The sequence below is a fragment of the Triturus cristatus genome, chromosome 7 (genome assembly GCF_964204655.1).
Source record: "Triturus cristatus chromosome 7, aTriCri1.1, whole genome shotgun sequence".
Taxonomy (NCBI): Eukaryota; Metazoa; Chordata; class Amphibia; order Caudata; family Salamandridae; genus Triturus; species Triturus cristatus.
In genome coordinates this window covers 718,903,776-718,928,821 of record NC_140590.1, presented here as the reverse complement: position 1 = coordinate 718,928,821, position 25,046 = coordinate 718,903,776, and the positions used below count along the sequence as shown (strand labels likewise).

At 44.9% G+C, this 25,046-nt stretch overlaps 1 protein-coding gene across 2 annotated transcripts in view; it reads left to right on the top strand.

Moving 5' to 3' along the window:
- The window catches only part of RPTOR (regulatory associated protein of MTOR complex 1), a 1,825,560-nt gene that overhangs the window by 1,265,624 nt on the left and 534,890 nt on the right, over positions 1-25,046 (top strand). For both annotated transcript variants that reach the window (XM_085617419.1, XM_085617418.1), the window contains exons 14-17: positions 4,811-4,885; positions 17,236-17,301; positions 18,332-18,523; positions 23,309-23,449. In XM_085617419.1, the coding sequence (XP_085473545.1) occupies positions 4,811-4,885; positions 17,236-17,301; positions 18,332-18,523; positions 23,309-23,449 (474 nt within the window). The remainder of the gene's footprint in view (positions 1-4,810; positions 4,886-17,235; positions 17,302-18,331; positions 18,524-23,308; positions 23,450-25,046) is intronic.

Here is a 25,046-nt window from a genome sequence, read left to right as displayed (position 1 = left end):
GGAGATAAAGGGCAACCTTGACGAACCCCTCGCCGAAGAGGGAAATACGAAGAAACTTGACCATTGACCAGAACTGAAGCCTTAGGGGCAGAGTATAACAAAGAAATAAGAGAGATGAAGCGAGGACCGAAGCCATGCCAGCGCAGTGAAGCAAATAAGAAAGACCAGTCAACTCTATCAAAGGCTTTCTCTGCGTCAACAGAGATAGCCGCTAAGGGAATAGAAAGAGATGGAACTTTATTTAGTACATTAAGGAAGAGACGAGAATTATCAGATGTCAACCGACCCTTCACAAAGCCACACTGCTCCTTACCGATGAGATGGGGCATTAAGGGATCTAGGCGTAGAGCCAATACTTTAGCAAACAGCTTATAATCAACATTCACTAAAGAAATCGGACGGTAGTTCTTACAGTATTTAGGGTCACGACCGTCTTTAGGGATAAGGCAGATGGTAGCTTCTTGAAACGTACCTTCCGCTCTCCCCGATAAATGAAACGATTGAAAAAGAGACAGGAGTTTAGGAAGTAACAGGTCAGAAAAATGTAGATAAAATTCAACTGAAAAGCCATCAGGACCTGGAGTTTTACCCTTTGTAAGAATAGTCAACGCCGTAGAGAGCTCATGTAAAGAAAGGTCAACTTCCAGATCCGGGAAATGAAGATGAGACGTCAAGGGCTTAGGAAGTTTGTCTAGGTAAGCTTGGACAAGAGAGGGAGAGGGAGAAGACTCAGGTGTATAAAGGGTACGATAAAATAATTGAAATTGTTCAAGAATATCCTGAGCTTTATGCAATAAAGTATTATCAGAGGAGTAAATGGAGTCAATGGATGAACGTTCTTTGCGTGATTTGAGATAATTGGCTAAAAGCTTCCCTGCTTTGTTACGCCCACCATAAAACCGGGCAGTACTACGAAGAAGCATTGACGAGGCATTATCGGTAGTTGATTTGTTAAAATCTAGTTTGGCACGAATAAGTTCCGGAGGAACGGAATTATTAGAGGAAGAATAGAACTGGTGCTCCAGAGACTTAATATGGGCTAATATATCCCTCCGTTTCTGGAGAAAACGTTTCTTTTTCTTGGAAACAAAATCAATAACAAATCCGCGAGCAGTGGCTTTAAAGGAGTCCCAGAGAAAATGAGGGGAAATGTTAGAAACATCATTTAATAGAAAGAAATCAGTAGCAAAAGAGCGGAAGGAAGAGGAGAAAAAGGGATCAGTAAGGAGAGAGTTGTTAAAGCGCCAACGAGAGGATCTGGGAGGAGGGGAAAGAAGGTCAAGATCTGTTACAATAGGAGCATGGTCAGAGATAAGTATAGGTTCGATAGAAGACGACAGCAAATTTTGCGAGAAGGAAAGAGAAAGAAAAATATAATCAAGACGAGAGAAAGAAGAGTGAGGAGGAGAGAGAAAGGAATAATCAAGAGTGTCAGGGTGCGAAAGCCTCCAAGAGTCAGTGAGAGATGCTTGAGAAATGGTGTCGAGAAATTGTTTGTGGGGTTTGTGAGGTATGAAACGAACACTTGACTTACGATCAATAAAGGGATCCACAATCTGGTTACAATCGCCACCTAGAATGAAGAGGTAATCTTTATATTGAAAACATTTGCTAGTAATTAAAGGCCAAAAAAGTAAATCAGGTTGTGTAGGGCCATAAACATTAAACACAGTTAAAGGGATAGAGTTAATTGACAATTTAGCTAGAATCCATCTACCATCAGAATCCGACTCTTGTGTTAAGACTTTACATACTAACTTTTTATGACACAAAATAACCACACCATTCTTCTTGTTGGTAGAAGGAGAAAATAGAACCGTACCCACCCATCCACGCTTTAATTTGAGAGACTCAGTCTCCGAAAGATGCGTCTCTTGTAAGAGAACTATGTCAGGATTATAAGTAGCAAGGTGGGAAAGGATTCTCTGGCGTTTGATAGGGTTAATAAAACCTTTCACATTCCAGGAAATTACTCTGAATAACATTATCAGGAACAATATCTACAGCAACGGGTAAAAAGCAAAACATTTGTAAAAGATAGAAATAGAAAAGAATAGATACAAGAAAAGAAAGCACAAGCAAGGTAAGGGAAACGAAGAATAAAGAAAGTAAGAATAAGGAAGGGAAGAGAGGGGAAAGGTGAAGAGAGAAAGATACAAGAAGAGACAGTACAAATCCATAAAGGACGACTGAAAATAACATACCTGAAGGGAACATGGAGAGGATATCGGGGCAGTGGATGACGCAACAAGACAAGAATGACCTCCCGAAACCAGGAGGACAGTCCGACCGCACCAGGATGGAATGAGAAACACGACTCACATGAGGGTAGAGGGGAATACTTTAGTCGATCTGGGTAAGGAAAACAAACACGAGAATAAAAAACGCTGATAAGAAAAAGGGACACGTAAATAGATGCATAAACAATAAACAATGGAACGTAAACAGCCAAGAATTGTGGGCAATAATAAAAATGGGAAAGACAAAGGTTGCTTAAAAGAGAGTAACCAGCAGGGTTAATAAGAGACATTGAAAGGTAACATATCAAAACTCTTAAGAGTAAAACAGAATGAGAAGAACCAACAGCATAACAGACCATGGCAATGCAGAAACATTATCAGGAACAACCTGTAAGAAAAAAGGAGAGGGAGCATTCAACCACTGGTAGAAGTGGAAGTATCCATGCCAACGTTGGACTGTATGTGAATAAAGTTTTTAAGCTCCGCAGGATCTTGAAAAGTCCAAGTCTTATTCTGATGAGTAACTTTGAAGGTACAAGGATTTAATAGACCAAATCTGGCACCAAGAGAGCGCAAAGGTGTACGAAGGCTCAAAAACTCCTTTCTTCTTGCTGCAGTAGCATTGGAAACATCCTGAGCAAAGAAAACCCTCTGGCCCAACCAGGAAACTTGGCGCTTGGCTCTAGCCGCGGAGAGGACAAGGAGTAGGTCAGTGAACTTCAGAAAGAGAATGATAACTCCTCGAGGCTTAGTTGCAGTTGATAGACGAGGACCAAGCCTGTGAGCCCTTTGAATGGTAAGAGAGGTGGTAGGAGGCATATCCAGAAGTTTCGGGAGGAAAGAAGAGAAGAACGAGACGGGGTCATCACTCTCCAAAGACTCCGGCAGACCATAAATGCGCAGGTTGTTCCTCCTATTCCGGTTTTCTAAATCCTCTGTATGTTGCTGACGAGCAAGAACAGATTTCTCCAGCGAGGTGATACGCTGAGAGTGAGATTGAATCTCCGAAGTCTGAAGTTCCACCACCGACACTCTGCTCTCAATAGTTGACCATCTCTCTTCAAAAAGTTGCATCTTGTTATTGGTTTCCTCAACAAACGGACATAAAGCCCGTATTTCCTCAAGTATTAACTCCATGGAGATAGGGGGTGATGGTTGATCCGGAGGAGGAGAGTCCTGTTTTAATCGTTTGGTTGATGTAGCAGAAGAAGAGGACTTACTGGAGGCTGACTGTGACAAGGGAGGACGACTGGACGACGCTGCCGCCATTGGATCCGCAGGACTGGAAGAAGGATCAACTGATGAGGAGGAGGAAGGAGGAGCCGTGGAAGAGCCCTTTGATGGTACAAAAACAAACTTCGGGTTGCGAAGCTTGCCCATAGGTGCCCTCCAAACAAATTCCCACAAATATCGCACTTCGGGGGAGTGCGCAGCGTCGTCACAAGAATTTTAATAGGCACTTAACGGGATCACAACGATCCACCCAAAGACCCCACAGCCAACTCCACCTGCCACGAAGAAGAACCAAGGCCTCCGAAGGAGTTGGAGCAGAAAAATAAAGTCACAGCGAACAGCATCTGACAGTAATCCTCAAACCGCAAGCAGACCGAGGAAAGAATAAGAACTGTGCATCCTTGTCAATAGAAACACCTTTGAAAGTTGACCATGAAGGGTTAAATAAAAAAAGAAGAAAAAAGTGAGGGATTATGCAATGTCTAGCGTGGTCGCACTCCAAGATTCCATATTCATGAGGAGAAATACAGCTGCGTAGGAATCATCGCGCCGAAAAACAAAATGGCGGCCGCTATGAGGCGCTCACAAAACGGGATAAAAACGAAGCTTTTAAGAGTCACTGCGCGCTCATTTTAGGCTCACCATGCGCACTTCATGCTCCGATTTCAGGAACCGGCGGAGAACGTGTGGAAACATCGCGTAAATCAACGCGAGGCATGAGAGATCATCCCGATGCGGCGGAGCCCCGGACTCAGGCGGCCATCCTGAACGACGTCCAAGCCACGCCTACAACAGTTAATTATTAATTCAAGATACATTAAAAATTACTATTACCAGCTGCCCAAACCATTTTTATAGCTTTGGAGGCCTGAAATAGTCCTAATGGTCACACTTGTAGGCGTGTGATTGTTAGTAGTTGTGTTGTTTCTGTCATTGGCAGCATGGCAGGGGCAATGTGTGGTGCAAGCTGCAGCGACCCCCCTGACGAGAGCACTGGCACTTATTTCTTTAAAAATTAAACACTGGTGACTAGGGGCTATTGCTTGAGTTGGTGGTGACAGTCTGCATGTAGATTGAGAGATGTAGGCATCATAGGTAGCCCAGGTGGGTGGTCACAGTGCATAAAAATGCAGAGACATAGTGCAGTTTCAAGGAACCATGTAACAAATTAAGAGGGAGAAGGATGTGGGACTTAATTAGGGGGAAGTGGACACTAAGTGGTAAGGCACAAAATACGGGCAGAGGACAGCACAATTGGGTAGCATATCGGAAGAGAGGGTATATGGTAAAATAGAAGCTCAGTGCTAGGTGCTTATTTACTGTTTTTCACTTTACAGTCATGTCAGGCGGATCTCGTGAAGGACAGCGGGCACAAGTACTTCCTGTCTGTGCTGGCAGACCCCTACATGCCGGTAAGTGCTGACTCCTGGTAGTTTATAAACTGGTTTCCTGGTGCATTGAGATCTGCTTTAGTTTTCACATTAAAGCCATGTTGTCATCCATTTGGATGAATACTGGGGTAGGCAAAGTCAAAACGTGAAAAACCTGTATATCTGTAATGGTCATTGGATTAGCTACAACAAGCTGAAACTAAACACTACTAAAATGAGAAATTTTATCCAACCACTCTACCAAATTATCTTACAGTACAGTCTAACGTTTGGACATTGCTCAATTTCGTTGCAGCAGGATTAGAGCCTGAATACATCTTTATGTGCAGATTCGTCTTTGAATCCTCAAGTAAGCCCAGGCACAAGTTTTTATTTTCCAACTGGAAGTCTTAAAGATGTACCAGTCCTTTAATTTCTCTTCCTGATAAAGTAGCTGTAGCCTTTTTATCAGTTTAGCCTAATTTCTATATTAGTTTGTGCCTAGGAACCATAAGCTAGGTATGTAGATTCTGCAGGGGATGCAGCACATTGCTAAAAACACGTTCAGCTGAAGCTCTGCTATAAGTGTTATGAGCACTACTCTGCCTTCATTCAATTATCATCTGAGCAGAATATGGATTACATGTCATCGCATAAAGTGCACAGCACCATGTAGTCTCAATCCCACTGTATAAAGTTATTATGTTTCAGCTTAAGGGACTACTTAGATCCTCTAATTTTGACTCACTTTTAATTCTACACATATGGCCAGGGAGTGGAGGCCACCATTCTAAATACTTCAAAGATTTGAACCACCTAACCTAATCATAAATATTGATACCTATCTTCAGTTTGGACGTGCATTGAAAGGTTGTCTTATGTCCAGTGGTTTTAAATTGACCTGTGGCACTCTAATACCCGAATCTCTGCCTGTCTTGTACCAACCGAGAACTTTATAAAAATTTAACATAACTTTGCAAGTTGGCAGAAAGATAAGAGTCTTCTCCACAATTATTTATGTAAGCTTGAACTCCAAAATCCCTCATGTCATTGCTTGCTTACTTCCAGTGTGGCAGGGGTTTCTGTAAGGAAGGGGTATTGTTTCAGACTCCTTAAATACCTGATAAATGGGGTTCGTGGTTAGGGGTGGCCTGTCATGCTTTCCCCTTCTGTCATGCATAGACCCATCACAGCTGGAGTCAGCAGAAAAACAACAGAAACGAAGCTGAAATCAGTAAAATGCAATTAACTGGTCAATGGAAAGCTGATTGAAAAGGCTGACCGAACAATGTATTGTAAGAAGTATAAACTCAGAGTTCCAGTAATAATGCCCCCTCCATTTATCTGATAGAGACTTCTAATTGCAGATTTCTTAACTTAAAATTATCCCCAGGCATCAGACTGGATCCAGAAACTTTTTGGTGCATAGTACCCCTGCATGCCGGTAGGTGGCGTTGATCAGGTCTCCACATGGCGTCGTCCACGCTGGCTGTGACATGTGAGGTGCACATATAGGCGCCACTTCAGCTTCAGCCGGGAGAGACCTTCTGTACGGCGCTAGTGTTACTGTCTTGTTTTTAAAATTATTCTCAGTATATTTTTAACTGCTTCTCTCTATTTTTTAAAAACGGTGTTTGCACTTTTGCATTTGCTGAGACCTTTACACTCCCGGGGTCTGCTTTGCTGACGCGGGACCGCCATTTTGGGAGGAGTTTTGTTTAGCGGGCTAGTCTCTGCAGCCCTGGAGATATTTAGACTAAGGCTGGTGCGAACGCGCCGATGGCACGCCGAAGGCAGGCCCATCTGCGCCCGTCCGCACACCGATCGCGTCCAGCGCCAGCCACCCTGCTGGTTACGATGCAGGTAAATCCTTGCCTATTAAGTACTCCAGCAGGGCTTTACATAATTTTAACACTACCGTTTTAAAAGCTGACTGTTTATGTATTTCAGTTGACACTAGGCCTACGCATAGTCAACTGACCTGCCCTCGCTGTTTAACTAAATTACCGGACTTTGTATTCCTGAAGACTAAAGAGAGACAAAATATAGGTAAAAATAACAAACGACATGAGGAAGACAAAATCGGGAAGTATGCCCTGTTAATTGCTAGATCCCTATTTAAACATAGTGTGGAATGTGCCTCCCTTATTGAGGAAGAAGATAGAACTATCGCATTCATAATTGAATCTTGGACGGACGATGGTTCAGGTCTGGATTTGGTGAAAGCCACACCAGCAGACTATCTCTCCTTCACTCTAAATAGACCTTATAAGAAGGGGGATGGTTTGGCTGTAATCTACCTTAAATCTATAACAGCGTTGTTTAAGCCCCCATCGAATGATGAATGTGAAGCTTTGGATTTTATTTTTTATTTTTTCATGTCACTACACATTTAAAGGCACTCTCATTTATAGACCACCTGGCCCCAGAAGCTCGTTTATTAGAAAAGCTGCTTCTATGTTTGAAAATGGGTCAAGTGCCAGTTCTTACACAATTATAGGAGATTTTAATTTGTATTTAGAGGCACAAGCTGATTCAGATACCTCAAACTTGATAGATCTGATGAGTAGCCTGGTCAATGATGCTACCCATAAAGCAGGACATACTTTGGATGGCATATTTTCCAATAACGAGCAGCTATCTGTTTTGGGTCTTCTTCCAGTGGTCTGGTCTGACCACAAGGTAGTGCTGTTTAAAATGACCATGCCAGATCGACCTACTATGAAACCAGTAACCAAACAGCTATGTAGCAGAGCATGGAACAGGGTAATCGCAGACGAATTACAGGAGGTGCTAATTTCCACATCCTTCAGTCCTCCAACAGACCTGGTTGAGGCTGCACTTCAATACACTAACTGGTTGTAAGCAGCTGCAAACAAACTTGCCCCATAAAAACTTCTTCTATCTAGCAGGGCACGACCCTCCTCTCTGTAGTATACTCAAGAACTTAGAGACCAGAAATTGGTCTGTAAGCACCTCGAGAGATCCTGGAGGAGGGAATATAAGAATAATGTAAAAATTAATATAATGTAGGATTAGCCCAGTATAAAAAGATGCTGCAAGAAATGAAGCAAGAGTTCTTTGTGAAGAAAATCAACTGCCAAAAACTCTACCAAAGAACTTTTGAAAACAGTAACTTCTTTAGTGTATCCAGCCCCTCCACCTATCCGGGCAATCTGGAACTGTGTGATAAAATTGCGAACTTTTTTTTTTTTTTTTTTAAAGTATATGCCATTTTTTCATCCTCCACCAAATACCCACTGGACGCTGAGACAGGAATAAATTCCGGGTCACAGTTAATCAAGTTTGCTGCAAGTACCACAATAGACATTTCTAAATTACTGCTGAAAGTGAAAACAGGCACGCCCTCTGATCCATGCCCAGTCTCGTTTTTAAATTTAGCAGCTGAGCCTTTTGTTTCTACCCTGACCTCTATTATAAATGCCAGGTTTACAAAAGGATATTTCCCCAAACTGTAGAAAGAGTCATCGATACTGCCCTTGCTCAAAAAGCTGAGTCTAGATCCTAAAGATGTGAACAATTACAGACCTATATCCAGACTCCCTTTTCCTGCAAAAATTGCATAGAAAATAATGAATGAACAACTTAGTTCCTTCATGGAAGAAGCTTAGGTACTAGACCCCACTCAATATGGCTTTCGCAGTGGCCGTGGTAAGGAAACTGCACTACTTAAATCTACCGAGGAGATCAGGGTCATTCTTGATCAGGGAGGAAAAGCTGCTATGATTATGCCGGACCTCTCCGCAGACTTTGATACGGTCCATCATGCATTGCTGATGGACCCGCTGCGAGAGATTGAAGTACTGGGCTCGGCATGGAAACTACTTAAATCATTTCTGTCAGACAGACAGTCATCCTAGGCGAATTCTCAACCGAACCGTACTCTCTGCCTTGTGGGGTTCCTCAGTGGTCATCCTTAAGCCCAACACTTTTTAACATCTACGGGTCGCTACTGGCTCTCCTGATTGAATCATTTGGTTAAAATTTGACCTCATATGCAGACGACGCCCAAATTGTGGTGCCGCTTAGGCCAGGAGAGTTGCAGGGAACGGCATCCAGATTTCATGACTGCATGATAGCGGTGGGAAACTGGATGGCCCAAAGCTGTCTCAAACTGAACTCCAGTAAGAGAGAGGTGGTTTTGTTCAGTAATGATGCCAACTTTTGGACCCTGGAGTGGTAGCCAGACACACTAGGTCCTCTTCCCACTCCTGTTAAAAAGGCAAAAAACTTGGAAGTCTGGATAGACAATAAACTCCGCCTCAAGGACCAGGTGAATGCAGTAGTCTTGTCCACTTCCTACATTCTAAAAGCTTGTAAAAAAAATCATGCCAGCCTTGCCTAAAGAAAGCCACCAGTTAGTTATCACTGCTTTAGTGATGTCCAGACTGGATTGTTGTAACAGTTTATATGTCAATATCCAAGAAGGACTGATGAATAAATTACAACTTCTGCAGAACACAGCAGCGAGATTGCTGACTGGCACGCGAAAACATGCCTCCATCTCAGCTGAGATCAGAAGGCTTCGCTGGTTACCGGTGCGAAAACGGGTGCAGTTTAGGGCTCTGTGCACAGTACACAAAGCCCTCTATAGAACCGGGCACAACCATCTCAAAATGCAATTTCAATGGTATACACCAAATAGATGGTTACGCTCTTCAGAAGCTAAACTGGTGTCTGTGCCTTTTGCAAGAAAAGCCAATTGGGGTGGAAGAAGTTTTGTGGTTGGTGCAGCCAAGGCATGGAATGGCCTCCTGATGCATCTTAGAGCCTTTCTAAACCTTTGGAGGCTTTGAAGACTTGGCTCTTTTCTGTCTAGTCTCAGATTTTAGTTTTCACCCTTTTTTGCGTTCAGGACCCCTGTAGGACTTCATGTAGTGCCAAGACACCTTCGGGTAGCAGTTCGTGCTTTAGAAATGTCAATAACATTAAAATTTAACAATGTCAGTTCTTTTCTTTCTGCACCAGTCAGGGCAGATCCGGAAAGAGCTACCCCTTTATTTGTTTTTTGACTAAGATATTTTTTACTTTTTCTCAAGTGTTTTTGAGAGTTTCTTCTGGTGTGGCAATATGTTCTATAGGAAAGCCGGATTCAAGCTCTGCAATGCCTGTTATCGACTAATGTCGATGATGGACCTTCATCGTGTTTATCTTTGCTCCTCTCATGCTACCACAACGTTAAGACCTGCATCGATTGCCACGCCATGAACCTTTAGGTCTTTAAGAAGCAGTCCCTCAAGCGCCTGGTAGCTCGACCTGTGAAGCCGCACCAATTGCATTCCTGATTGATAGGAAGGTCCCCGGAACGATCCAGGAACCCAAAATCTTCTTTGCACTCAAAATCATCAGGTCACTCGAGTAAGTGCCACTGTAAGAAGAAGCATAAGAAGTGAAGGAGGCCTTTGACTTCACCTCATCTGTTGGCCTACAAGACTAGGGAGTGTCGATATTCGTGGCCTAGCTCTGCGGTTGAGCCATCACCTGGGTTGGCTCCTGGTTTTCCTGAGTTTTGGATAGCCAGGACGCCCCCCTACTCAACTTCACAAGTTTTATGAGGCCATGCGCCTCATATTTGAGATGCCCACTCCAGCTGGTGTGCTTTCGGGCCCCACAGGTTTGTCCAGGGCCCCTAATGGATCCATGTCATTGGCTCTGGCCACGGCGCCAGTCAGGCCCCTTGGTTCAATGGATGGATCCGGACCAGCGCTTGGTCATGCCACTTCGACCTTCCCTGGTGCCAATCCCAATGGCGCCCACTGGTAAAGCTGTCCACATTCTGATTCCCGACTCCGACACGGAGCCAGATGGGGTCGCCTGATTCCGTCGCCATCTTGAGCCATGCCTTACAGGCCAAAGCCTGAGCCCTATTCTTATGGGCGAGCACTTGGGAAGGATTGGGTGGAGTCACTGGACCCTGAAGAATACCAGCCCTTTGGCCTAAAAGTGGGCTATTTTAAGGATTTAGTGGAAGTCAGCGGACTGGACACCTCTCCAGATACTGGCATGCACTTGCTCCCTGCTACCCTGGCTACGTAGGAGGGAGCTTTATGTGCAGTTGTGGTGAGGAGAGTTGCCGAGGTCCTGGACTTTAACCTACCCTCTTTGGCAGTCAAGAATAACATCCTGATGGAGGTGCTTCAGCCAGTAATGTATTCCTCAGAACTGCTTTTCCATGTTAATGAAGCCCTTGCAGACGTCTTGCTTGGGACCTGGTCCAAGTCCAGCATTGGGGCTCCTGTGAACAGGACGATTGCACGTCGCCACTGCCCCGCTCCAGGGGACCCCATCCTCTGCACACAACACCCTACCCTGGAGAGCCTGGTGGTCCAGGCCTCCACCTCCTATGGCACCTTCCCTTCCTCTGGATAGGGAATCCAAGAGACTGGACACCTTTGGAAAAAATATGTTTTCTTATACCTTCCTGGCACTGATGTCCATGAACAACGCCGTTACTCCCATGCTGCCAATGTTTCTGGAAAAGGCCCTGGTCGTCCTCTCCCAGGCTGTTGCTAATGGGAGAGATTTGGCCAAGTTCACCATCTATTGTGGACTGGATACCACTGACTCGCTGAGAAAAGTTGTTTCATTGACAGTAGCCTTTCTGCATCACGCCTGGCTGAGGACAACTAGCTTTTCTGGGGATGTCCAGAGTCCCTTAGGGACATCCCCTTGGATGGCTCCTGTCTCTTCTGAGACAAGGCAGATTCATCGCTGGAGCGCTTTAGGGACAGCAGGGCTACGGTCAGGACCTTGTGCCTTTCAATGGCACTTTGCCACCTCCAATCTGCCTTTCGCTCTTTTTGTGGCAACAGAAGAGGCTTCCAGCCACCACTATACCTGCCCAGCCACTGCAGGGTGCAAGTATCCCAGCCCCAGCACGGCTGAAGGTACAGTACCCACAACCCTTGTGGGTCAGGCAGCCAGATGTCAGGCCAGTCCACCACCCCAGCAGCCACAGCCTCCAAACCCTTATAGTCTGCCCCCTTACCATCATAGGCACCCAGTGGATGGCAGAATCTGCCATCATCTTCACCAGTGGCGGTCTATAACATCGGACTAATGGGTTGTGCTGATTTTCCGAAGGGGCTACTCCAGCTTTTTCGAGACTTCCCCATCACCCATGCCACCTATTTGTGACACACTAACGGAGGACCTTTTCCTTTGCTGCGACAGGAAGTGACTGCTGTCTTGGCCAAGGGAGCCATAGAGATGGTGCCGATGCCAGAAATAGGTTGTGGTCACTATTCCCACTACTTTCTGTTGCCCAAGGAGGACGAAGGCCTTCGCCTTTCATTGACCTGCATCCTCTCAATTACTTCCGCAAGAAGAAGTTCAAAATGCTCACACTCAGGTCTTGCCTTTCCTGGACCTGAAAGACTAGATGGCCGCGCTGGACTTGCAGGACTCTTATTTCCTTATTCCTGTCATGCCTGCCCATAGGCGTTTCCTGTGGTTCACGGTGGTCCACAAGCACTTTGTTTGTGGTGCTACCTTTTGGCCTTACCAGCACCCAGGGGTGTTCACCAAGGTGATGGAGGTTGGTTGCAGCTCATCTGTGGATATCAGTGGTGCCTGTCTTCCCCTATCTCGATGACTGGCTGTTAAAGTTGGCTCGCCACAGCCCAAGTTTTCGTTTCCCACCTCCAGACTACGGCACACCTCCTGCATTTGCTGTCAACACCAGTTCTGGACACGGTGCAGTTTTGGGCGATTCCTCCCGAATGGCGAGTTTAGGATATTGAGGCTAGGATACTGAAGTTTCAGCCTTTATCCTGGATTTCGGTGAGACTGACTCTGCGGCTACTAGCCCTCATGGCCTCCTGCATCCTACTTGTGCAACATGCCCTCTGGCATATGCAGGCTTTGCAGTGGGACCTGAAGTTCCAGTGGGCATAGCATCGGGGAATTCTCCGCAACATGGTTGAGATCTCGAAGGTAACTGCAAAAGATCTGCAGTGGTGGTTAATGAACCATGATTGGGTCAGCGGTAGACCCCTCTGCCTTCCCCAACCACATCTGACAGTGATGACAGATGTGTCACTCCTGGGATGGGGCGGCCATCCGGGAAAGATGGAGATCAGAGGCATGTGATCTTCGGCGGAATCCAGACTCCGCATAAACCTACTGGAGCTCTGGGTGATCCAGCTGGAATTGAAAGCCTTTCTACCCTCCATCAGGGGAAGTTTAGTGCAGGTGTTCAGAGACAACACCAATGCCATGTGGTACTGCAACAAACGAGGCAGGTGGGGATGTGGACCCTTAGTCAAGAGGCCCTGCGCTTCTGAAATATCAGGGCATGTATCTATGGTGGTTCAACAACTGGCAGGGTCTTTGAACGCCAGGGCGGATGAACTCAGCCGAAGATGCCTAACGGATCATGAATAGCATCTCCATCCAGAGGGGGTGCAAGGTCTTCTTCAGCAATGGGTATAGCCTTGGTTAGATCGGTTTGCCACCACAGGGAACGGGCAATATCAGCAATTCTGCGCACAGGAGTTTCTAAGGCGGGTCTTGCTCTGAGATGCATTTTGTCTCGAGTTGCTCAGGCCTCCTGTATGCCTTTCCACCCATACCACTCCTGCCCAGAATTCTCAAGAAGAACAAGAACAACTGGGCCCATGCCGTTCTTGAGGCTCCTGACTGGGCTCGGAGAATTTGGTATCCCGAGCTGTTGAGCATGGCCATTGGTCCTCCAATCAGGTTGCCCCTTCGGGAGGATCTTCTGTTTCGTCAGCAGGCGAGGGTTCTCCACTCAATCCTGTCTACTCTCCGTCTTCTAGCGTGGAGATTGAGTGGCGACTGTTGACAGTTTTCAACCTTCCACCAGAAGTCTGTGATGTTGTTCTGGCACTTTTAAACAACAAAAGAGTATGGGCAAATCCAAAAAAGAGAGAGAGTAAGCAAAGCCAGTGCACAAAAAATCAATCAGATTTGTAAAAAGAGCCCTCACTCACCAACCTGGTTGGTGACATGCTTAATCATTGGGCTCCCACCAGGGAGGTCTAATACCTCCCCGGTGTGCTACTACGCCTGTTTACAGCAGAGCTGGTAATTGAGTGTATTGTGTAAGTGCAAAAAAATGAGTTCAAAGTGAATACAAAATGACTGGATTTTAAACCAAAAATTTTTATTGTGGTAAATCCTGCATTGGTTAAAAAGGGGGGTTGTAATAACTATTTACCAGATCTGGTTAGTTATCCCTTAAAGTGCAAAAATAAGAAATGGTCAACTTGTTTTTGCCTTTATAGTGTGTTTACCAGGCATTCGTCAGGACCTCACTACCACGGTGGTATGCACACGCTAAGGCGCACCCAACCGTTGGTAGTAACATAAGAACAAAAACGACTCACGGTTTTTTACCGAAAACTTCAGGATTCTGAAGAATAGATGTGTCTGTAAAAATAAACAGAAACACAGACAAACATGTATAGTTTGCAAAGGACACAATACATAAATCTAAAGTATGCCATCGTGTGGTGCAAAAGGACTGGCGTAGAAACTCCCTTTACCAAGTAAATACCATAAATTCAGTAGATAGGTATTTTGTAAAGGCTGTTAGACTGAGCAGCAGAAAATACTCCAAAACACATTGGGATGAGTATACAGCACCGCTGGATGGATTCGTAACAATTGCTAGACCCAAGGCGCTTTTTACAAAAGAGCTGTCAAAATAAACAGCGTATGTTTTATCAAACGTAGAAAGAAACAACTACATAGCACCCATACATTGAGAGCGTGCTTTGTACTGGTAATTCAATATTCAGAAGAACGAACTCAATTTATAGGTCACGTAACTAAAAGGTGTAGAGCCCCAAAGATGTTATAGATAGAAGCAGACCATCCAGAATGAGTGTTTATAGGAAATAAACACAGGATAAACTTACTTAGGACTACAATAAGCCTCACATCATAGATCCAGGAGGGGGGTGCGCACTTATTGTCACACTCTAAAGGAAAAAGTAAGTCTTATGAGTTACCTTCATAAGAAGTAACCAGCAGAAAAAGAAGACGCTAGTTGTAACATCGAGCCATCTCACTTACTTCGTCAAAGCGCTGCACCCGCCGATGCACCTAATGCTCCCTCATTCAAGGATCCCGTGGATACCGACATTGATTGGTCTATTGGTTTAAATGTCGGAAGTAACCAATCGGTGCATGCAGCCTCGCGCATCACCTGACTGTGTAAATCAAAAGCGGAAGTTGAATTACAACGAGTAGCGTCACTTGTCATGTGACTCAGTTTTATCCAATTGCAGGGAGAATAATGAATACTTTGCACTCACTTTTTTGCACTTACACATTACACTCAATTACCAGCTCCGCTGTAAACCGGCGTAGTATCACACCGGGGAGGTATTAGACCTCCCTGGTGGGAGCCCAATGATGAAGCATGTCACCAACCAGGTTGGTGAGTGAGGGCTCTTTTTACAAATCCGATTGATTTTTTTGTGCACTGGCTTTACTTACTCTCTCTCTTTTTTGGATTTGCCCATACTCTTTTGTTGTTTAAAAGTATTCTCCTAGGGGGACTAAGAGTGTGTTCTGACCCTCTCTCTCTTGTTGTTGGATTCATGTTATTCTGGCAGCCAGGCCTCCCTCCACCAAAACGGTATACGCCTGGTGTTGGGGCAAGTTTGTGGCATAGTGTGCAAAAAAGCAGATTTAACCCCTTTCTGCTCCCCTTTCCAAGGTTCTTCTGTTTATTTTTCCCTTGCCCAGAAGGGCTCTGCTGTGGGCACCTTAAAGGGCTAACTATCTGCTATTTCAGCCTTTCTGCGGTTGCCTGACCAACCATCCCTCTTTAAATCCCCTAAGGTACATAGGTTCTTGAAAAGTTTGCAACATATGGTTCCTCCTCCCTTTATCATGCCTCTGTTTGACCTTAATCTCAACCTGACGTTCCTGATGTGTGCTCCCTTTGAGCCCCTTCACAACTGTCCTTTCAAGCTCCTAACCATCAAGACGGCCTTCCTGTTGGCAATAACTTCTGCCCAGAGGGTCAGGGTCAGTGAGCATCAGGCTTTGTCATCCAAGCCTTCATACCTGAACATCTACCCTGACAAGCTGGTTCTACTGACTAGAGCTTCCTTTCTACAAAAAATCATCCCTCCCTTTCATGTAGGCCAGTCCCCCACTTTGCCTACTTTTTACGCTCCGCCACAACCCTCTAAGGAAGAGGACTGACTTCACCGACAGGACCCAAAAAGAGCTTTGTCATTCTTGACCGCCCAAGAACTTTCCAAGAGGACGACCAACTCTTTGTGGGGTATGTCGGAGAGAAGAAGGGAAAGGCTGTGCAGAAGCAGACCATCTCACGATGGATCGTGCTCTGCATTAAAATCTCCTACGCATTGGCCTAGAAGCAACCGCAGGGGGCTTGTGTGCTTATTCCAGCAGAGCCAAGGCTGTGACTACTGCGTTCATACGCGGATTCCCAGTCGTGGACATCTGCTAGACAGCAACATGGACTTCCTAGCACACGTTCAAAAAACACTACTGCCTGGACAGTCCGGTCCATCGGGATAGGCACTTTGCCCGTTCGGTCTTGCAGAACTTTTTGGTATGAAATTGTTTAGCAGACCAACCCATGGAGAGGTATTGCTTGGGTATGTATTCTAAGATTACGAATCTGTGACTAGAAGTCTCTATCAGATGAAACAAGTTACCTACCTTCGGGAACGCCTTATCTGGTAGAGACTCTTTCTAGCTGCAGATTCCTTACTGACCCACCCATCCTTCCCACTCTGCGAACATATTTTTAGCAACAGGGTTTTTTTTCTTTCAGGGCTGTGGTTTCCACACCAGGGGTCAGTGTTCTTTGTGGCTTTGCACTAGGGGCGTAGAAAGTCGTGAAAAGTAATTGACATGAGTGCACTCGGGTGGTGCCTATATAGGCACCGGGCACGTCCCATCTGGCACGGACAACAAAGCTATGTTGAACCGATCGACGCCACCTACCAGCGCAGAGGTACTGCTCACGAAAGAGTTTCCGGATCCAGTCTGATGCGTGGGGATAATTGTAAGGTAAGGCATCTTCAGATAGATAGTCTATACCAGATAAGAGGTTACTGAAGGTAAGTAACTAGCCATCACTTTCATAAATCATGTGGTGATTGCAAACTCATAATATGAAATCAGGGCAAAATATAAACATTACAGACAAATACCATGCTGCAAAAATATACAGATAAAAATCCGTACAATAGTATTCATACTCCAGAAGTCTTAATCCTGTTTCCTTTTCGGGGCAGGGTGCAGATTTGTGGTAAATAACTAGTCAATGAAATAATGAAGAGGGTAATGTGGAGAATTGCGAGGAATGTTAATAGGTGACTGACTACACTAACTTGTGCACTACTTTCCTCCCATAGGCTGAGCACCGTACTATGACGGCCTTCATCCTAGCTGTGATTGTCAATAACTACAATACTGGCCAGGTGAGTGTACTCTTAGAAAGTGAACACCCACTCCCTGGCTTTTTCCTCAACGAACGTGTTTTGGTTCCATTCCTTTCCCCTTCGCTGGGCGTTTGACCTGTGCAGACACCTAGCCACCCGCTGCATTATCCCTGCCACATCTCCCTCCTTGCAGGTGTAGTGGAGGGTACAGCCTATGGAAGCCCCGAGAGTGCAGTATGTAGCAGTGTTCGACCTGTTCCAAACGCTCCCTGTCATCTGCGTCTTATCCTAGTCTGACCCGAGCCTAGTTCTATGCCTGGACTACCCAGTGCACCAGTGCTTCTTCCTGAGCTGGCGAATTGTGCTGATCAGTGTTGTACCCTAAGCTGCATGGCCAGTTATGCCGCCTTCGGAGTTGCGTTGTGATTCGTGGCCGTCCATGACCCGGCCTTTGCCCCTCTCTGAACTTTTGCGGGTCTGTAGGCCTCCCGAAGCAGTGTGGTGGAGCGAGCTTGCCTGATTTGGGGGCGAACGGTGGGTGCCCCTCCTTCTCCTGTGTGGCTAAATTACGCCTTTGCATGAGCTGCACACTACAGTATTGCCCATAAGGTGAGCGTGCACATCTGCCTGCCCTGTGTTTTCGCACTTCGTGAACTAGCGCCATGAATTCTTTTCCCACACTGTGTTATGTTGTGTCACTGTGTGGTGGCCCGTACTGTCCAAAAGGTGGACGGACTGTTGGTGTCACTCACTCTCCAGGCTCGGGTGTGAGTGGATTCTTCTACCCGAGTCCCTGGGTTGCGTAGTGTGGAGGCCCCTCCATACGCTGCATAGTGGGCTGGTGTGGCCCTTCTTGGGGCTAGACTGCCCCACCGGGAGCTAGAAGTTGGTTTCCCCCATGCCCCTGTGAGCTGCGTGTTCAGTGTGTATGCGCTCACTCACTGTATTGTGTTGTATTCATGTTCTAGTGTGGCCTCCATTCCACTCCTCCAGGAGCCGTGCCGTGAGTCACTGCCCGCCCTGAGTTGAGCTGTGTCACACCTGAGCACGCAATTGTTTGTTTTTTTAGGAAGCCTGCCTCACGGGGAACCTGATTGCCATCTGCCTGGAGCAGCTCAACGACCCCCACCCCCTGCTCCGCCAGTGGGTTGCCATCTGTCTTGGGCGCATCTGGCAGAACTTCGACTCTGCGCGGTGGTGCGGCGTGCGCGACAGCGCCCACGAGAAGCTCTACAGCCTGCTGTCCGACCCCATGCCTGAGGTGAGCTCGCCTGTCCGTGTGTGAGGGTTCAGGGTGGCCTCGCCGAGTCCCCATAGGGATAAGTTGTCTGCTTGCATCAGCTGCTCTCTAAATCAGGGGGACCCCTCAAGTCTTGCATGGTGTTACCTAACTGCAGAGATCCCAAACATGCACACAGATAGCACATTTAGGCCGTCTCCCTCCAACACTAACAATGTCCCTCATCACGTGGCAAGGTATGTTTGTCCTCTTTTATGCGCCACTCCATCACAGTCCAGTGACAGTAACCCCCTACTCCCAGATTCTAGCCCCTCCCCCATGACTCGCTGATTGGATGCAGGCCACTGACAGTGTACAGGGACCCCCTGCCTTCTGGCTAGGTTCACGCTTTGCAAATGCCATATTCATACAAATACTAAAATACATTGCACCTACTTGGCCTCGAGCGTGTGGCTGATCTGTACAAGCACCATCGACTGAAGATCAATTGTAACGTTTTAAGGGCTAATACATTATTTATGCCCAAAAACAAAAGATGCTTTAGGACCCTGTGCCCCTAAAATTCAGTGACTTTAACAGCTATAAGTAAGAGAGATCATAGGGGTGTTAAGTTGGTAAAGTCACATTTGAGCATTTTCAGTTTGTTGATGACTCGGATTACACTCGTTCTGTGTGCAGAACCGGTGTGTTTTTTATTTTAATTGTTGCTTATACCTAGACTATGTTCCTTGAACTGGTAACTAGAAACATATCTGCTGTGGGTTATGACACGGAAACATTAGTAGTGGTGTACAAGAGGTAACTGTGATGCTCATAAGGGGTTCGTAGTTGGTGTCTTTTACACTGTGTTTTACTTTCACACCCTTCTGTTTTTCATCATTCACAGTTGTGTCCCTACTACACACAGGAAGGGTGTAGTGCCTACTATTCCTCACCCACCATTTCTAAGATGTTGGTAGGAGCTAATTTTATCCCATGGGCTTCCTGGCATTTTTATGCAGCCATTCATGCAATTGGCCGAGTTCTCTCAACTATTTGTGTTGTAAGGCCAACAGTCCCATCCTGTAGTCTCTCTCTGTATGTCATCCTATGGCTGTAACTATGCTAATACTTTATTGCTCTAGGTGTAGCGTGTTTCTTTCTTCATTGAGTTCTCAACATTCGGTATAGTGACATTCCATCTGTTCTTTGTTAGTTCTTCTAATTTATTTTTTCCAGTTCATAACATATGTGTTTTTTCCTTCTCAAAATGTCCTTTGTTCTTTATTTTGATCATAACTAACTTGATTCAACTCGCCGAGTAACTTTTAGTTGCAGCTCAGTCTGTGGTTTGACACTCTGACCACAAAACTAGCAACAGGAACTGGTGGGCTTAGGCTGATCGTTCTTCCTAACATACATGATTAAAACATCAAAACGTACAAGAACTCTAGGCTTGGGGATTGGCTACAATTAACAGAATAATCAACCTGTACAAAGCCGTGGCCATTAAATTGATAGAATTTTTGGGACAAAATCTTTTGGCCTTGAGAGCGGTCACAGCCATAGGTGTCCAGAGTGAAATTAATGTACACTGACTTCAGCAATCTATAATTCTACTCGATAGTAAAATACACCGTATTATCATTGAATTTATGAACTTCGTATTTACTTTTGGAATTTCAAGTAGAATTCAATGTAGTAATACAAATAATATGTTTGGAGTGCTTATTTTCGACATTCTGAGTACTGAGGTAAACTCCAGAGGAAACAATCGCCTAAAAAACATTCAGATTTTCTATTCTGGTAAAATAATTTACAAGTTCCACTTTCCTCTTGAAAGACCTCGGCATTCATTCCTTTTAATCTATGATTGATTTTACTTTCTTCCCATGCCTGCAAACTGACCGTTTTCCAATATGGCCTCTTGAGGCAGTTAATGTAGCCTCTCTGTCTGTCTTATGTAGGCTGCTTGAGTTCAAATTCTCTTCAAACAGTTTATGTTGAATTGTAACAGAAGCATGATTTATAAAGCGCAACGTATACTCAAACCGAACATCACGGCACTGGAATCACAAAAATAAGAGCAGGTGAAAGTAGCAATTGATGTTGAAAAAGGTAGTGACGAATTATTTTTTGCAGAGACACATTTTCAGGTTATTAGTGAACCATGCTCTATTCGATTCAGAACGATGGGATAGGGGGAAGAGCTTTCCAAAATTTGGTACTCGCAACCAGTGCTGAACCTCCAACTAGCTGAGCGGTGCGATATTTAGGGGGCCAAGATTTATTGACAGTTATACGATCTGAGTAGTCTAACAGAGGCTTGAAATGGGAAAAATATCTGAAGATCGTAAATGTAACCCTCTTTTGTATAGTTAGCCAATGCAGGTCCTTAGTTTTGATGACACAGAACTCCGTGAAGAAGAATTCGGCACCTGCTGAAGTTTGTGAGTTTTTTTGGTAGGCCAAGGTATAAAGATTTTGGGTAGTCCAGTTGAGTTGGTATTAAAACATCTATCAATCAATCAGTCAGGGTTGTTGAAGCGTAACTACTCACCTATGAGGGTCTCAAGCTGCTAGGGGATAGGCTCAGTTGAGCGTAGGGATTGTCTGAAGAACCAGGTCGTGAGGTCCTTAATGGACTGGGGGGGGGGGGGGGGGATCAGCCGAAGAGCCCGGTCTTGAGGTCCTTCCTGAACTGGGACAGTGTAAGTGCTTGTCGGAGGTGGAGGTCGTTCCTGGCCTTGTTTGCGAGGTAGGAGAAGGACTTTCCTCCTGTTCTGGTCCTGTGAATGTGAAGGGCGGTGGCCAGCAAGAGGTCGGCTGATCGGAGTTGTATTTTGGGTCCGTGGAAGGAGAGGCAGCTGTTCAGGTATGTTGGTCCGGTGTTGTGCATGACCTGTATGCGTGGGTGAGGAGTTTGAAGGTTATTCTTCTTTCGACTGGGAGCCAGTGGAGATCGCGGTGGTGTTGGGTGATGTAGTTGTGGCGAGGGATATCAAGGATCAGTCAGGCTGCTGCGTTCTGGACAGTCTGGAGTTTGCGAAGGAGATTCTTATTGATTCCGACATAAGGTGGTGAAGGCTTTTATCCCTTCTTGGAAGTTGTGTTTGGTGATGTTGGGATTATTGGTGAGGCAGAGGATGAGCTGGGTGTCGTCAGCGTAGGTGACGATGTTGATCGCGTGGTTTGTGACGATGGTTGCGAGGGGTGTCATGTAGATGTTTAAGGGGGTGGGGCTGAGGGAGGAGCCCTGGGGCCCGCCACAGTTGATCTCTGTTGATTCCGAGAAGTAAGGCAGGAGTCTGACTCGCTGGCTTCTGCCCATGGGCAAAGCATAGACCGCAGTCTTTCTAGCCTTGAGAGGAAGAAGATCTAACACCTTGCTAATAACTTTAAGTAACTTGAAATAAGTAGATGAAACTGATAGGATCTGCTGTTTATAGGATAGCTGACCAGCAAAATTCACACCTAGGTTCTTAATGAATTCAACTGGAGAAGAAGGTGGGCTGAGGTCAGACGCCCACCAGAGATCACTCCAAAGAAATTTGATTTTCCCAACTATCATCAATTCAGTTGTATCCTTATTAAGCTTTACTTGTTTTTTATTTGCCCAAGAGGCAACTGAAATAAGATATTGCCGGAACCTATCTTGGGTGGAAAACAGTGTCGCTCGTTAATGATGCAAAAACTGTTTCAATAATGCCTCTATGTTCTCACAGGAATTTATATTTTCTAGGACACTTGGCTTTGCATTAGGCTCCTAGCAAATCTGTCTGCCGATCTCATTCCCTCAAGGTGTTTTGCTGAGGTCACTTGCTGCCGTTTATGTGACTGGGTCAGAAGGCAAATTGAAAAGCGAAATTCTTTGTGAAGAATGGCTGGTTACAGTCGTCTCTAATACGTCTGGTAAATTCACCAGCTTGAGGTCTAATGAACAATGGCAAGGTAGCTATGTACATCAGAAGCACACTTTCTGCTAGTTGGTGGAGCATTTAATTGCTTATTTGAATTTGTATAAATCTGCTTGCTACGATAGAGAAGACTGGGTTGTTATGTAGAGGACATATTGATTTTCTCCTCACCTTTTGGTCATAGCTTCCTTTTTAGCGATCTTCTTACTTATTTTTAGGCTTTTGTCAATGGCAGACTGGTTGGAGTTCATATGTAGTGAAGAGGCAATTTCTTTTCTTGATTAACGGTTCTGCCTCTTGATTCTGGGATCAGTCCGTCCTACTAAATTGGTCTACCATGAGGGATGTTTAGCAAAATCCATTAATCCTATATATCTCTCCTGAACCCCTTATGGGCACTGCTACAGAGGTTCTGAAGTATGGAAGTAGTAACACTTTGCAATGTGCTTTGGGTTATCATAATTCCAGCATAAGTAAGCTGAGTAAGCCCTTCCTACTCATGCTTAAGGTGGTTCGTAGGTATGGCATCTATAACTTGTACAAGAACGGCTTTCTAATCTGACATAGAAAAATGGCTTATTTAACATGTCACTAAAGTATTTCTGTGCTGGGCCACGTGCACTACACATATGTTTTAAGTGCAAATATTTTATGCTAGTGGAAATATATTATGTGCTATACAGACGAGCATGCCTGATTTTTTTTTTTACTTGTCCACATATAGTATGTATGTGAATGCTATAAGTGCACACTGGTATTCAGTATATTTTCTAAGTCATGAGCTTTCAGTACGAACACACTAAGTTTCCTATAGGGATACCTCATTGTGTTGTTTCTCAGGTCCTCATTGTTGGGGAGCGGTTATGGTAAAATAAGTTCTTTGAGGATTCCTTTCTTGTGTCTCCTCCAGGTACGCTGTGCAGCTGTCTTTGCCCTGGGTACATTTGTGGGCAACTCTGCTGAGCGGACGGACCACTCGACCACCATCGATCACAATGTGGCCATGATGCTGGCACAACTTATCAATGATGGCAGTGCCATGGTCCGCAAGGTGGGTGAAATGGGTTAAAGTGGCTTTGGATGACACTGTTGAACAAAAGAGAATCATTCTCACAATGCAAATCGACTGTAATGGACCATAGACTATACTCATCAGCAGATACTGGTGAAATTTGAAAGTGGCAGTACATAAATGCCTTCATCTAATTGGATCAAATGAGTGAAGCAAGCAAGCCCAACTTCTTTTTACGGGAGTTTTCTCCTGCATAAGACCATTTTTAATAAACATGACAATTATAGCTCAATTTCTGAAGTGGTACTAATCACAGTGTCCATTTCTTATGTGGTGTACCAGGTATTCCACAACTTTCACGGAGTTTTTTTTATTCAGTTTTACCAACAACAAAAAGAATAAATCATGGCGTTAAAAAGTGGAAGCATCAGCATGATCTCATCTAAAGTAGGACTAGGAGCTATATGTATTAAAGTTCATTAAGAAAAATCTGGTTATGCAAAGAGCCTGTTGTAATCAAGTCCAGGAGCCACTGTGATGAAGCAAAGCAGTTGATTTGAAGACTCAACCCAATTGGGGAACTTGAAGGTCAAGCCAACTTCCTAATAATACAATTGAACCCGCTAGAAAAGTAAGGGTAGATTGCAGAACCTCACAGAGTTCCATGATATAACTAAAACAGTGCATATGTATAGGGCAGAACAAAGACGCCTCACGTGGCACAACAAGCATTGCAGAAAGATAGGAAAAACAATACACTAGGTCATCCTCATGTATAGTAATTTTACCACACCAGAGCTCTTCTTGTCCTGGGTGGATTTGATCACTGTAACAGAGCCACGCCCTCCTCACTCTTTCCTTTATCCCTAGCATATTGCTTCTTGTTTGCTTCACCTACTGCATATCTTTCCACTTCCATCAACCCTCTGCCTCCATATTTATCTTCTGCTTCTCTCTTGGTCACCTTCTCTCTGGTACAAGGCCACTCACCTGTTCAATTTCTATAAGTTCTCTAACACAAAGGTACTTGTTCTCTTTTGTTTCCTTTTAATTGAGCAGAATCGGAGAAGATATAAACATCGTTATAGCAAGACTTGATCAAATTGAATAGTAATTCGGTTGCTAAGCAAATACAGTTGATAATCCTAATAAGAAAAAACATACACCCCTCCATCCAGACAATTCAAGTGCTACAAAATCAGTGCTTGCCGCAAAAAATCACAACAGGACACAAAACATGCCCTTATTCACTTAAACCAAGCAATTAATTTGGCCCTAATGTGTTTTTGATGTTGTATCATAGAAAGGTGCTTTCCTTTAAAGGAAACTGTCACATCCTTTACCTATAAAAAGTGACCAATGAAAAAATAAATTGCAGTAGTTCTTTGACATGAAACACCGTCCCAAAGATTTAGCAGCTCCACATTAAAGTGCATAAATGGCAATTACAAGTCCTCTCAAATAGAGCAATAAAAAGTAATGTGCAGTAGTGTTGCAACACAGAAATTTAACAACACATTCATAAAATGCACAAGTGTCTACTTTGAGCTGTACTCAAGCGATACAAATGGTTTCCAAGTAGCTAAAAATCTGGAAATACTCCCAACTCGCCATGCATATACCTTCTCAAAAGCTT